Consider the following 13944-nt stretch of genomic DNA (forward strand, 5'->3'; position numbering starts at 1 on the left):
CGTATGACCAGCGTCCAGGTGTTGTAGTCGTTGTGCGTCACCGATAGCCGCCCATTGTTGGTGATGACGTGCTCGTGGATCGCCAGTATTGCCTTCGCGTCCGCCTTGATCCAGGCGACCTAGTTCAACGGCGTGCCGGTTGGTGGTGGCAGCAAGCAAGCAACAAAAGCCAGAGTCAGTTCAGTGTGCAATAACAACGGAGTAACAACAACGGAGTTCCGGCTACGGAAACGGCTAAACATGAAAGTGCGCCAAACACACGCATATGCAAGCAGCCCTACAGACAGACAGACAGACAGACAGACACACACATACACATACTCAATATTTTTTCGTTCAACCGAACACGCACATCCTGAGCGCCGGAGGTCTCAATAAGGGCCTCACACTCGAATTGGTGCGCGCGTTCAACGCACATACACTCTTTCTCTCTCTCTCTCTCTCTCTCTCTCTCTCATTCCAAAACACACTCACACATACACAAAAGCACACATACAGATTAGAGAGTAAGTGGTTGGAAATGAAGGCGAACGCGAATTCAGCGAATGCGCCAAAATCTGCGACCAGAGCGGGCACCAATTTGCGTTCGCACCCGTTAGTCAGTCCGTGTAACCTTGCGGCCACACTTGCTAGAATCGGGGGAAAATGTACAGGGTGGCAACGTTCAAGTGATACACTTACTCCAGTGCACCCTGTACTAACTATGACAGCTTTAGATCAGAACTGTGTTTTCTCTTTGAACGAGTGATCTGTTTACTACTGAATTTGAGTTTTGGTTTTCTAGAAAATTCAAATGGATTCAATTAGAGACCAAATGAAGATGTTACATCTTCAAAACCCAACCAACCATCAGATAAGGATCAAGTTATCGCATCGGAATTTGTCCGGAATTTTCGTGCACAGGACCATCAAACGATTCAAACGATAGTGGTGCGGTTGTCCCTGAAGCGTAAAACCTAGCGAAACACGGACTGTAAGCACTCCAGCTGTAATAAAATAATGCAACCTGCTAGCAAAAATAATTAAAAAGGACCTTCGACTATAGTCCTTCGAAGAAGCAGTGGAATCACGGGTTGTCCCGCAATAATGTGGCCGATAGGGTTGCCAGATCGCGGTTGCTCCTGAAGATGCACGCTGCACACGGCATAATTTTTTCAGACGAAAAACTGTTCACTTTGGAGGCAACTTTGAATAAGCAAAATGATCTCATGTCTATGGCATAAGTCTTCGTGATATACCAGGCCAATAAAAAAAAAACCGTCGAGAGGTACCAAAATGCCTCAGCTGTGACGGTCTGGCGAGCAATTAGCATCCAAAAGGGGAAACGACCCCCGTGATTCGTCGATTACGGCGTAAAAATTAACAAAACAAAATATTTGGTGATCGTTTTCAAGGTTGAATTTGATTCCTTGTGCGAAGATACTATACGGAGGAAATGGTTTTTTCAATAGGGCACCAGCACAATAAAGAAAATTGATTGTGCAGACACGATGTGCGCAAAATTGGCCATGATTTATAAGCTCATCGGAGTGGCCCGCAGCGTGTCCAGATTTGAAGCCAGTGGACTTCAGCATATAGGGCTAGGCATGCTAGGAAGGCTAGGCAATATAAACCATATGAGTTTGGAGTCTTTAAAAAATCATTTGGTGAAGATATGGTATGAAATGGCGAACGATGTCGCGCGTGCAGCGTGTCAAGGTTTCCGAAAGCGATTTCGGGCCGTAATCAAAAAAGCAAAGGCGACAGATTTAAATTGAACTAATTAAATAGTAAGTTTAGTGTTGTAACATGTTATTAAAACACACAGCAGCGCGCAATAAAATGTATACTTGATTCTGTGACACTTCGACGTTGCCACCCGGTATGTAACTCTAGAACTTTTTCTAGACGGAAATATCTGTCACATTCATCGAGCGGTTCTAATCGGTTTCAGACCGCGGTTCTGTCAAGCTGGTCTGTTGATCTGCGCGAAGCGAGAGATGAATCTGGCTTCACCCTTTTTCTAGACCTTGATTCTAAACAGTGTCCAATTTATAGCCGGGGATACATGAAGCGTAAACTCTAGTATAAACTCAGAGTGTAATGCCAAAAAGATTATGCTTATGTCAAAAATATTATAGGCCCGCGGAGCGTAAAACCGAGCGTAAAAGCAAGCGTAAACACAGCACCAACATGAAGCGTTGCGCTATGATGAATTGAATGTTCTACAATCGCTAATATACAGTAAAAACATCTTAAAATATAAAAGAAGATGTTCAGAAATCAACTTATCTCGTCTTTTTATGTTTTTGTTGCTCAAAACACATGTAATTGAATGTAATTGCATCATGTAATTGCAGGTGCCTGAATGTAATTGCAGTTGACGTTTCGGTATAAACTTTTATGCGATTATGCCTGCCACACGAAGCGTAAACTTTTTGGCATTACATTCTGAGTTTATACGAGAGTTTACGCTTCGTGTATTCCTGCCTTATCTCATACATTTTTTTGCTGGACGATTTTGGTATGGTCACTGCGCCTAGCTCAGGTATCAATATTGTTTTCTCAAATTGAATTGTTTACTTATCATTGCAACAGTTGAGTTGGTCTCTTTTATGGTGGGGGTCTAATTTTAATAACCATGAAACAATTACGTGTCTGTGTTACAAAAATGATGTTGTTGGAGCGTCTAAGCCCTGTTTTAAAAATCTTGAAGCATCTTGGAATCAAGCACGAGTTCGTATGTCGAACAATAAAAAGATAGCTTAAGGCTTCCTCTTTAAATTGTAAAAAAAATATCAGAGCGAAAGCGGTCGGCTAGTACTGAAAAAGTGATCAAGACCGTTCGGGACCGTATGCGACGTTATCCTTAACGTTCGTTACGAAAAATGGTTACAGATTGGAAAGTTTTTCATATGAACTACGTATAACTTTTTTAAATAGCTACAATGTAATGCTTATGAAAAATTGAAAGTTCACGGAATTCCGGAAGCTAACCAACAACAACAAAAATGAAACAGCAACTCTTCTTGTATCGCGGCACGCTCGGGCGCGACTTGTGTTCTCTGATGAAAAGCTATTTGTTCTCGAGCAAAGTCGTGATGTCCAAAACGATAGATTGTGGTCCAGAAATATTAAAGATGTAACAGATAACCAAAACAAAAAAAAACATCCCCAGGTTTTCAAAATGCGACTAGTGTGATCGTTTTGGGAGGGGTATTAGCCCACACGGCAAATTACCCCTATTTTTTTTATCGGAAAAAGGCGGAAAAATTTATCCAACGTATTGTAAAAGATATCTTGTTAGATACGGGAACGAAAACTATGTGTTCCAGCATGTTTGAGCGCTCTTGGAGGAGCAATTGTGGTTCAAAACTGGTGCAAGGATAATTCAACCATATTTGTAGAGAAGAATGAATGGCCTTCCCAGTTCACCAGGTTCTTAACCCACTGGACTTTATCGTTTGTTTAGACAATTATTAAACAAATTGTCTGATTTTATTCAATTTGAAGCAACGATCCCAAAAAATGGGATGGAAATGTCTATGAAAGTCTCCCGTGGGCTGCGTGGGGGATAATTCCGAAACTTTTTTTTTAATTGATTTGTTTAAGTTTCTCTTAAAAAAAAACACTCTGATGATGGAAAATGGTTCACCCGTTAAGGGGAATATAATTGATTGAATTTATATAAGAATATATTGGACACGGTGTAAACAGTGTGGACGTATGAAATAGAAAAGACAACCCGTTAGATTCTAGGGATAGATTCTAGACAGTGTGGACGCACGGTAACCCCGGTAAACCGGTAACTGACCTTTTCCACGGAGCGATGGAGCTATCTGATAGTGGCACATTCGCTGAAAGAGAGCGCTAAATGAGCGATAAGGAGGTGCAGTATACTAGGTGCAATGCAAACTACCAAGCCTTTGAGACTAAGGGTGCTACGAGAGAAAGAGAGCGGGCTAGGGGTTGATGGCTGGATGGGTTGCATGCAGAGGTCGAGGTGGTGGTGCGATCGTGCCATTCGATCGCCGCGTGCTCTGATCTGTGCGATCGCGCAATGCTTATGATAATGCTTCGAAAACAACACGAAACGAAACAAAAATCAAAACAAAAAAAAAACACACACAAAACCAATCGCATGCTGGTGGTGAGGTGAGGTAGAAAGCATGCAGCATGCTTGCAACGCTTGTACTGTACTGTGGTACTGTGGAGTTGTACGAGGAGCTCTCGGGCAATGAAATATAGCATCAGCATCCTTGGGACCATTTTTTTTTGTTGTTATGAGACTAGAGATGGAAGAAGGCGCAGGGGGGACGTGGGGGGGGGGGGGGCGGGTGACTGTTAATCCAGGAACGAAGAGCAAGTGTCCACCGATCTTTCTTCAAATGCGTATTCGATCAAAAAGCCCCCCCGGGGGGTGGTGGGGTTGGTTTTTCTTCTTGGAATGGGCTTGAGCGTGAGTGAGGAAGTACTATCGAGGCAGAGGGGGTGCCCTGGAGCTCTAACTCTCTAGGGGGTAAATATGATAGCTGCGTGTGTATAGCGTGTGTTAGATACGGTTGATTACGGTGCAGTAAAACAGTTTAGAACGGGTGCATTTTGGTGCTGAAGGGAAGGGTACATTCTACGGTGCAGTTTTTTTTTTCTTTTCCCCGGAGCGCATCATCATTACTGGGAGCAGTAGTGCTTGGTGCTGGGTGCTGGGTGCTGGGTGCTGGGTGCTGGTGCTGGTGCGCTGTGAAGATCTAGGGCGGGGGGGATGTGCTCAGGTAAAGTGCGAACATGGGCATGGTGCTGGTGCTGCAGGTGGTGCCTTAAGGTGCAATGTGAAGGTGATGCCGCGATGGCTAGAATTCGGGGGGGGGGGGGGGGGGTGAGGGTGCCAAAGGGTCAAAGAGGGTGATGGAAGGGGGTGGTTTAACGTAGGAGCTCATAAGCTCAACCAGCGCCACGCAAGCCAAGCTCGTAGCTCGTGACTTTGGTCTCGCTGGTTGTGCTCGTGCAAATGGAAGGTAGGATCGGGTGGCAGAGAGGCAGTGTGCGGTTCACAAGGAGACGATTTCTATATTTCATCGCAGAACGGATACGTACCCGAGCCGGAGTCGCTTCCCCACTCACCCGATAACCACCGAGATTGTTCACGACGCAGGTGAAGGTGGCATCGCGCCCTGCACGGAAGAGTAATAGTACAATTAAGAAGAAGAAGAAGAAGAAGAAGAAGCGGGTAAGAGGGGTCCTACCTTTCGCCACCGTGACGTTCTCGAGTGGATAGACAAAGTCTGGTTCGAATGCTGACACTGAATGCGGTCGGAGTGGGAAGCGAGTGTAGCAGCAGCAGCAGCAGCAGCAGAGAGGAAAGGTATAGAAGATGATTCAGAAGGATATAGAAGATGATTCATCATATTATTGGCCCCTATTCCAAGAGTCAAAGAGTGTCTATCAAAAACGACTGGTTTACAACTGTTTCAAAAAAAACTCAGCAGTCTTGTTTGGAATTTATGAATAATCTGTTTTTTTAAGTTTAAATTTTTAATACTACAATGAAAATCACTAACAGCACAAGAAAAAAACCCTTAGCTCTCATTGGTGGCTTTGACCAAACGGAAATACTCGACCGAAACTTTACCAAGTCTTCGGTTTTTTCAATCTTGTACCTTTGGGTAACAAACTGCGAGTCTGCCAAATGAGGTTTTAAACCGGAGATGCTTGGTTGCCATTTCCGCAACTAATCAAACAAATGCAAACGGTTTCGTCCACTTGGCAAGCATACTAGTAGAAACACTGTTGCTTTTCCAGAGTTTCAGGATTTATTTGTAAGCGGGTCGTTGCCCGGAAATTGCTTAAGGGGGGGGGGGGGGGGGACTTCGGTAATTTCGGGTCAAAAAAGGCCCGTTTATAAAGATTTTTTGTGACGCAACGATTCAACTGTATTTTTTCAAGTAAATGACATAATAATCTACAACTTTTGAAGAATATTTGGTATTGTTTTGAGCAACAGTCATTGAAAAATGAATCCATGCCATCAAATTTAGGCAGTCTTGTCTTCGAAAAGATACTTTTTCTGGTGCCCATCGTAGCTGCGTGACGGGTCACCAGAAAAATACAAATCGATATTCGTTAGAAAGGTTATAAGTTTATCTAGGCAGCCCTGGAGTTTGTGTTTTTGTTGATATTCTAATTTTTCGATTTTTGGCAGATTTTTGAAGGCGAAAAAGTGATGCTTTTTGCGATTCTGCCATAAAAAACGAACTTTACAGATTTGTTTAAAACAAAGTATCAACAATTTTCAAGATATCTCGACGGGGCTACCTGGCAAAAAGTGTACAAAGTATGTGTAAAAAAATTCAAATCGATCGGCCCAGTTGTTTTAGTCAGTAGATGGGCACCGACTTTGAAAACGTTTTGTTTTGGGAAACGCTCTTCAAAGTAGCGTCCTGCATGGAGCCTTGTATGAAACGCGGATTTTCAAAACTCCGTATCTTTGTCAGTTTTTCTTCGATTGATCCAAAACTTTTACACAATACTCTTGAAAGGCACACCATTTAGGGAAAAATGTTAAAAACATGTGTCACAAATAAAAATCAAATACCGAAGTCTCCCCTTAAGAGGGGGTAATCGGTAATTTCTGGCCAAAAAAGCCTCATGTTTGACGATTGTTTGTGACACAACCGTTCAATTTTATTTTTTTCATTGAATGGCATATTAAAGTATTACTTTTGAAGAATATTTAGTGCTATTTTGGAGAAGATTTATTAGATACTTCATCCATGGCCTCATATTTATGAAGGTGTGTCGGTGAAAAGATACGGTTTTACGGTGCCCATCGTAGCTGCGTGATGGGTTATCAGAAAAGTACAAATCGATACTCATTTGAAAGAATATAAGTTTATCTAGGTAGCCCCGGAGAGATTTTGTTGATATTTCTTATTTTTCAATTTTTGACAGATTTTTGAAGTTGAAAAAGGGATGCTTTTTACGACTTTCCCAAAAAAAAAGCCAGCTTTACATAATTATTATAAAAAAAGTATCGACAATTTTCATAAAATCTCGACGGTACTACCTGGCAAAAGGTGTACAGATTGTGCGTTAAAAATTTCAAATCAATCCGTCCAGTAGTTTTTCAACTTGGTTGTAAACCAGTCGTTTTAGGGAAGAAAGACCCTTGGAATGGATCTCTTGATGTGAAGCTACCCCGGCCAGTAACTCGGGAGTTGGAGTCTGTCTTGGCACAGCAGCACAACAGTGTGCAAAGGGGGGGGGGGGGGGAGGGGGCAGGAGCCTTATTTGTCTTACCGTTGGCCAGGAGCACCGCTAGCACTATATACAGGATAGCTACAACAGGTCGAAGGTATTGGTAACGATGAAAACAAGTACGGTTCGAACTACTACGATTACTGCTGGACGCTTGCGTCGCCCGACTACTGCGCCGAACACGACCAAGAGGAAGAGGTGGCTGAGGCGACTGAGGAGCACTGTGGGGCACCGCGTCCCGTGATCGGTAGCTACGGTTCAGGGGCCGGGGCCTCGCCGTAGCTGCCGCCGTCCTGTGTTGTTGCCTGTGGGATCCCGTCGGCCGTCGCTGGTACGTCGTGGCCACCGTTCGCTGTCTGCTGCCACCGTTCTCGTGCCCTGACGTCATGCTGCCTCCCAAGTGTAGCTGCACCAACTTGTACTGGAGCTGTGGCTGGTGTTGCTGTTGCTGTTGCTGTGGTGATGCTGGCTGCCGGTGGTGATCACTGCCGCTGTGTCGCATACCGTAATACCGGGCCGTCGGTCCGTCGGTCTTACCTGCCTAATCTCACAGGAGCACAGCCGCTGGTGACTGGCAATCGTATCCCATCGTAAACGATCGGTGTGTTTACCCCTTTTGGAATCGAAAAGTGAACGGACTGCGGACTGCTCCACAGTGTCTGTCTTGGTGCTCCCTTGGTTACTGGTGCTGTTGCTGTTTGGCGGAAAATCGATGGCACACGATGGCTCTGGCGTGCTGTAACGTCCACCGCCCACTGGCACGCATGTCTTTCACGGTTCGGTTCGGATCCACCGCCACCGGAGCCTCCGATCCCCTGCGAAGAGGAAGGTTACACGGCAAAGGTCACACGGCTTGTGTCACAATCTTACTCGGAGCTCTTGTGCTCGAGGTATGTGGATACTACCATGATCAAAAATAAACCGGAAGTTTAAATTTATTTCGCGCGGGCTTATCAATTTTGAATTCTGTTTTTTTTTATTACGTTGACGGCTCTATTAGTGATGTACATGCCAAGTTTCAGCTTGCCAGCTCTTCATTTACGTTTACAGCAGAGAATTGTTTGCATTAAGTTTTTACGCCATGGCGATTTTTAAAATTGATTCAAAACATGAACAACGTTAAAAATTAAATTGAGTGTTCCGACACATTAAAAATGATACAAAAGTGTTATGGTGACAATACTCTATCGAAAACACAGGTGCACCAGTGGTATGAACGCTTTAAAAGTGGTCGTGAGGCTGTTGAGGACGATTCTCGTCCTGGAAGGCCATTGTCATCCAAAACTGACGAAATTATCGATGAAATCCGAAAATTGTTGATCCAAAAGCGCAAATTGACGATAAGGGAGATAGCTGAGACCACCAACATATCATTTGGATTTATCCGCAAACAAAAAAAACTGCTTTGTCGTGTAACAACTCGTGGATTCTCCATGACGATAATGCGCCATCTCATAATGCGTTGATTATTCGTGAGTTTCTCATCAAAAACAACACCAATACCATTCAACAACCGGCCAATTCTCCTGATTTCGTATTATGTGACTTTTTCCTATTGAATTTATTCAAAAAACCACTACGAGGATCTCGTTTTGAGAGTGTGGAAGGCAATAAAGCTAAAATCGCCGGAGGCACTGATGATTATACTAAAAATCGACTCCAGAAAAGTTTCCAGGAGTGGAGCAAACGCTGGCACAAGTGCATTGCATCCGACGGGGACTACTTTGAAGGGGACAATTTGAATTTTGAAGAAAAAACAAGTACTTTTCTTTTTATGACCAAATTCCGGTTTATTTTTGATCGTGGTAGTATGCCTTTCGATTTCCGAGGTTGGAAGTGTTGATGAACGCACGGTGCACGGTGGTTTTGAGAGATGAGCGCCAGGGAAAAAAGAAATCAAATGTACAATAAAAAAAAAACAACAACAACAGGCAAACGATTTTGCACCCCCCCGGGGTTCACCCACCCAGCAACCCTCTCGTGGCCGAAACAACAAGAACTAGCAACATATGTTGCAAACCGACATTCCTCGCCATTCTTTTCGCCTGTCTGGTCGCTCTCTCTCTCTCTCTCTCTTATTCGCTGAAGACGAACGACCGTATGGGTTAACCATCATCCCCTGTCCCCCCGCCTTTCCTCCCCCCTTTGTGGTTCGTATTATAACACTCGTCATCATCATCATCACTTTGCTTAGCCTCTGCTTGCCCTTTCGTGCTTGGGATGGGGTGGATTTTTTTTTCTATCGCTGGATGATCAAATAAACATCCCACGGCACAGGAATGTTGTTGGCCAGCATCCACCGACTGATGGACAGTCGGGTGTGGTGCGAAAAAGAGCGGAAAAAAGAACGAGAAGAGAAGAGAGGGAGCACGGAGAGACAGCGATAGAAGGAAAGAGAGCGAATAAAATCACATGAGGCAGGTCACGAACTAGTAACCTATCGGCAACGAAACAGAGAGAAGAAGAGGGAGAGAAAGAGAGGCTGAGGAAAATGTATAAATAAATAACGACCAAGCCGAGAACAGTGGAACACACCACCATACCGCCTCGCCCCTTGTTTTGGGAAGTTTTTCCTCTGTCTCGTTTGTGTTGCTTTCTTTTCCCCCGTTTTTTTTCTTCTTCTTCTTGGCAGCCGCAAAGCACCGGAAACGGAGAGAAGAAAGAAAGAAAGAAAGCAAAAAAAAAAAAAGAAGAAAGTCCTCCAGAGTTTGATGTGTGGGGTGGGAGCGGTGGTTGAGATCGTGAGGTGAGAATTTATCAAAAAAGTTTTCCATCTCAAGTGCCTTCGCCATTTGGTCAAAATTGGCCTACTCCAGGGGTCCCGACCGGGAAGGGTCGGAGAAAAACTTTGCCCCTTCCCGGTGCCCCTCCCCCGGGGGGCGGAGTGTAGAGACATGCCACACACCAACTGCTTCATCACGGGTGGGGGGTGGTGGGTGGTGTGGTGCGAAGGAAGTTTTTCGAAACTGTAATGTAATATGCAATATGTTGTCCTCGGTGGCCTTCTTTTCCTTTCTTCTTTTTTTTTGTGCTGGTTTTTTTACCCCCCTTTTCCTCCCTCAATTTCCCCACCAGCGGTTGTGACGTGCTCCGGGATATAGATGTCGTAGCGCGTGAGAGAGAAAGAGTGGCTTAAAGGAGCGTCATGGGGTAGTAGCCATGACGCGCGTGCAATGTCCATCCCCCACCCCTGTGCAGGGTGAAATCCGGAAACCGATTATGGGGTGCTTATTGGCTAGCAAACGCCTGCTGTTGCGAGCTCCGGAGCCACAGCCTAGCACTGCCTGCCTTAACACCGCTACCACTACTTCTACCGCTGCAGATGCATTTTCCAGGGGGACGCCCAGGGGGGGGGGGTTGAGGGTTGAAGCCGGGTCGCGCGCAGTTGGTTGCCGGACGGAGCGACCGTATCGATCATCCCACAGTGTCCAGCGGACTAGCGCCGGATGACAAAATTTAATAACAATCTCAGTGAAAATCCGCCCTCCGTCCAGGTCGCCAACGCTTAACCAACCCCCTATCCAACCCTTAGTCGCACGTTGTAACGGTCAACCACGACGGCACTCAGTCGCAGAGCCAAATTTAATAGTTTAACGCGAAGTTTTCGAGAGGGCCATCACCACCACCACCACCACCACCGCAGAACATCTTGTCGTGGTCGTGTGCGGACCGCGCCGCTTGACCTTGCACCCCACAACCCCCCCCCCCCCGGGGTTTGTCTACAACTGCCCCTCCGGCCAGCCCTAAAGATTCATAGATGGTGGTTGGATGTTTGACACTCTAGTGAAGGGGGTGAGGGCGGGGGTGACAAAAGGAAGAAAAAAAAACCGCTGTACTTCTGTGCTGCCCCGGAAAGGCGGAAAGGATAGTTTTTGTTGTGCCGCGCCGCGGCCACGGTAACTTTAAACCCCCATCCCCTTTGTACCCCTCTTCTTGGGGGGTGAGGGGCGGATTTTTTTTTGTATAACTCTCCGTTCCGTCAAACTTTCCGGTGGGGAGGATCGTTTTCGGGGGGCGAATATTTTCGAATAATTTGCCGGAGTCGGAGCCGGTACGAAACAGCGTCGCTCCGTGCTCGATCCGGTGACAGTTTGGCAGCGCGCACGAAAAGTGGCATCGTACGGAAAGCGTCGTGAATATTTTAGCAAGCGAGCGAACCGAGCGAGCGACGTACATCTTTCGGTAGTCCGGAAAAATCCGCACCGTAGCACCGAATGCACAACCGCCGTGTGTAACGGGCAGATGATGATGACAGCTGAATAGGCTAGACACCGAGCTCCGAGCTACCCTACCCTACCCATTCCGGTAGTGCCTTCCAGTCCGTCCCTTTTTGACAGGCAACGAACGGGAAAGATCGTCCTCGACACTTGCACTCCATTGATACTATTTCAAAACTAGTTTCACACCGGCAGAGAAAGAGAGAGAGAGAGAGAGCAGCGCAAATAGAAGAAAAAAAAACAGAACCGGGAGATGCTACTTACTGTCCGACTCCTTGACAAGCGGAGCCTTTCCAATAAATACACATTCCACATTCCTCTCGTCCCATTCCATCCCCCCCTTTTTTTTTTTTTTTTTTGGGGCGCTTCTCACCGATGGCGCTGATCTCATGATTATTATAGGATTTTCCGGGGGCCAGAGTGCCAGGCCAGCACTCGCAGGCACGAAGAAAAAAAAAAGAAAAAAAAAAGACAGGAACAACTAATGCCACCAGTGCCGCTGGCCGGTTGACAGCGAGTCTCGAGTGTTCCGTTCTCGATTTCAGTTCACCGGACACACCGGGACGCAGTGCACTGTATGAAGGAAGTGCCCCAAAAGCAATGACAGAGAGAGAGAGAGAGAGAGAGAGAGAGAGAGAGAGAGACATCTCTTGGCGAGAGCCGAAAGGGCAACTTCCTTACTTTTCACCTTCAGTGAAACTTCCCTTTCCCATTCGCAGACCATTTCATTCCATTCCATCCCACCCCCGGGTGGCGGTTGGTGAGGGTGGAAAAGGACACTCTGGAAAGTGTCGGAGAGCGGTACCATGCGCCAGAAGAACAGGTGAGCGGTGTTTCGCCGGAGCGCACGCGAGCGCACTTCTTGCAAAGAAAATTCGTCTTCCGTAAGTGTTTTAAGTCTGCGCCCGGTTTCGTCTTCATCCACCATTTCCCTCCTGCTAATGCTTTCCACTCTTCGTGCTGCTGGCTTACACGATATTAGTTACACGATAGATACACGCCTGGCAGGCAGGCAGGAGAAAAAGTGGGGTTGACAGGGAAGAGGGCGTTGTGCAGTGCAGTCATCCCCATTCCCGAAGCGCACTTCCCGGTGAAAAGACCTGGAGAACTGCGCCTCGTTCACATTTACTTTCGCTGGCGCGCTAGGAGGAGAAAACGGCAAATGGGTCCCGTTTTGTTTTTGACGAAGTAAAAAAAAAAATGAATCATTCACTTGCGAGCGCACGCACCGCCGTTCGTTCGGTTGCGTGTCGCCCCCCTCAGTCAGTGTCCTCGAATGTCCTTCACGATGGGTGCGTGCGTGCGTGCACCGGCGTCTAAACTGCCGGCATCTGCATAATATTTTTGGGACTTTTTCTACTTTTTCTGTCACTCTCTTGCACGTCATTCTGCGCCTGTCGCTTTGTCTGTCTGTCGTTCATCCCCATCGTACCGTCGTCTCTCCGGTACCGGTGTGGTGGGGGGGGGAGGGGGGGGGGGGGGTGTTGAAAGCGGGGAGGTGCTTGACCTGCCCAGAAGAACGGGTGCCGAAACAAATAAAATAAATTACGCAAAGAAGATGATGCAAAAGAAAACAGAAGAACTGGTGGAATGCGGGGTGCAGTGCGGGAACACTTCACATTCCAGGGTAACGCCAGGATGTTGGTGTTTTTTTTTTTCTTTTCGGGCCGTGTAGGGCCGGGTAGGTGAGGTTGCGTTTTTAGTGGCGAAACTTTAATATTTAATGGTCATCTTCACATGCAAATCCACCCCTCATCCCTTCGCATCCCCCTCCCCCCTCCCCCCTTCTTTCTCTCTCTCTTACTCTCCCATACGTGGGAGGATGTGCGAGCTTCTTACATTTCATTAAAGCACTTCACGTGCTTCCGGCTACCCCCCCCCGGGCTTAACCTCTGGGCCCCTTTTTTGCCCTTTTTTTATGCTCTCTCGCATTCAAAGAGGATACCCGGCCCCCGCCCGGCGGGGGGTGCCCTTGTGCCAGGTGTGAGGTGTTAACAGCTAGAATCTTCCCCTATCACTCTCCCCCCCCCCCCTTCCGGCGGGACCCCTGTTTCAGTAGACACTCTGTTTGATGGTCCATGTTTTAATGTTTCGTTGGGTGCTCGGTTCGGTGATGGCGGCGATGTGTCTGCGCACGTGTCTCACGAGTCTTTCACCGCACACACCCACACAATCGTGGTATGCTCGTGATGAGCATAAAATAGAAAGATAGATAACAAAAAAAAAACAAAAAAAAACCGGAGGGGGAAAAAAAAAGAATTCTTTCTATTAAAACACTAAACAACTAGCCCCGGCTGCCGGTGCTGGTTCCTGCAGGAGTGTCCTGGCGTGTCCCCCCTGCATTGTTGACCGTTGACGTCGGTCTGCTGCATTGCATTTGAATACTAAGCGCCCCCGCCCCCTCCCCCCCAAAACCCCTTGGTTGCATCAGATGGATCACTTCCTTCCCGGCTTGATTATTATGCCGCTTTTTGCCATCGTTGGCTTTTTGCCG

At 46.7% G+C, this 13944-nt stretch overlaps 1 protein-coding gene across 1 annotated transcript in view; it reads right to left on the minus strand.

Moving 5' to 3' along the window:
• LOC126579731 (uncharacterized) overlaps positions 1 to 13944 on the minus strand; it is a 37842-nt gene that overhangs the window by 8552 nt on the left and 15346 nt on the right. The window contains exons 3-6 of the mRNA XM_050243281.1: positions 7276 to 8048; positions 5223 to 5279; positions 5101 to 5150; positions 9 to 119 (exon numbers count right to left, since the gene is read on the minus strand). Of these exons, the coding sequence (XP_050099238.1) occupies positions 9 to 119; positions 5101 to 5150; positions 5223 to 5279; positions 7276 to 7735 (678 nt within the window). The 5' untranslated portion in view covers positions 7736 to 8048. The remainder of the gene's footprint in view (positions 1 to 8; positions 120 to 5100; positions 5151 to 5222; positions 5280 to 7275; positions 8049 to 13944) is intronic.

This window comes from Anopheles aquasalis, chromosome Y (assembly GCF_943734665.1).
Source record: "Anopheles aquasalis chromosome Y, idAnoAquaMG_Q_19, whole genome shotgun sequence".
Lineage (NCBI taxonomy): Eukaryota > Metazoa > Arthropoda > Insecta > Diptera > Culicidae > Anopheles > Anopheles aquasalis.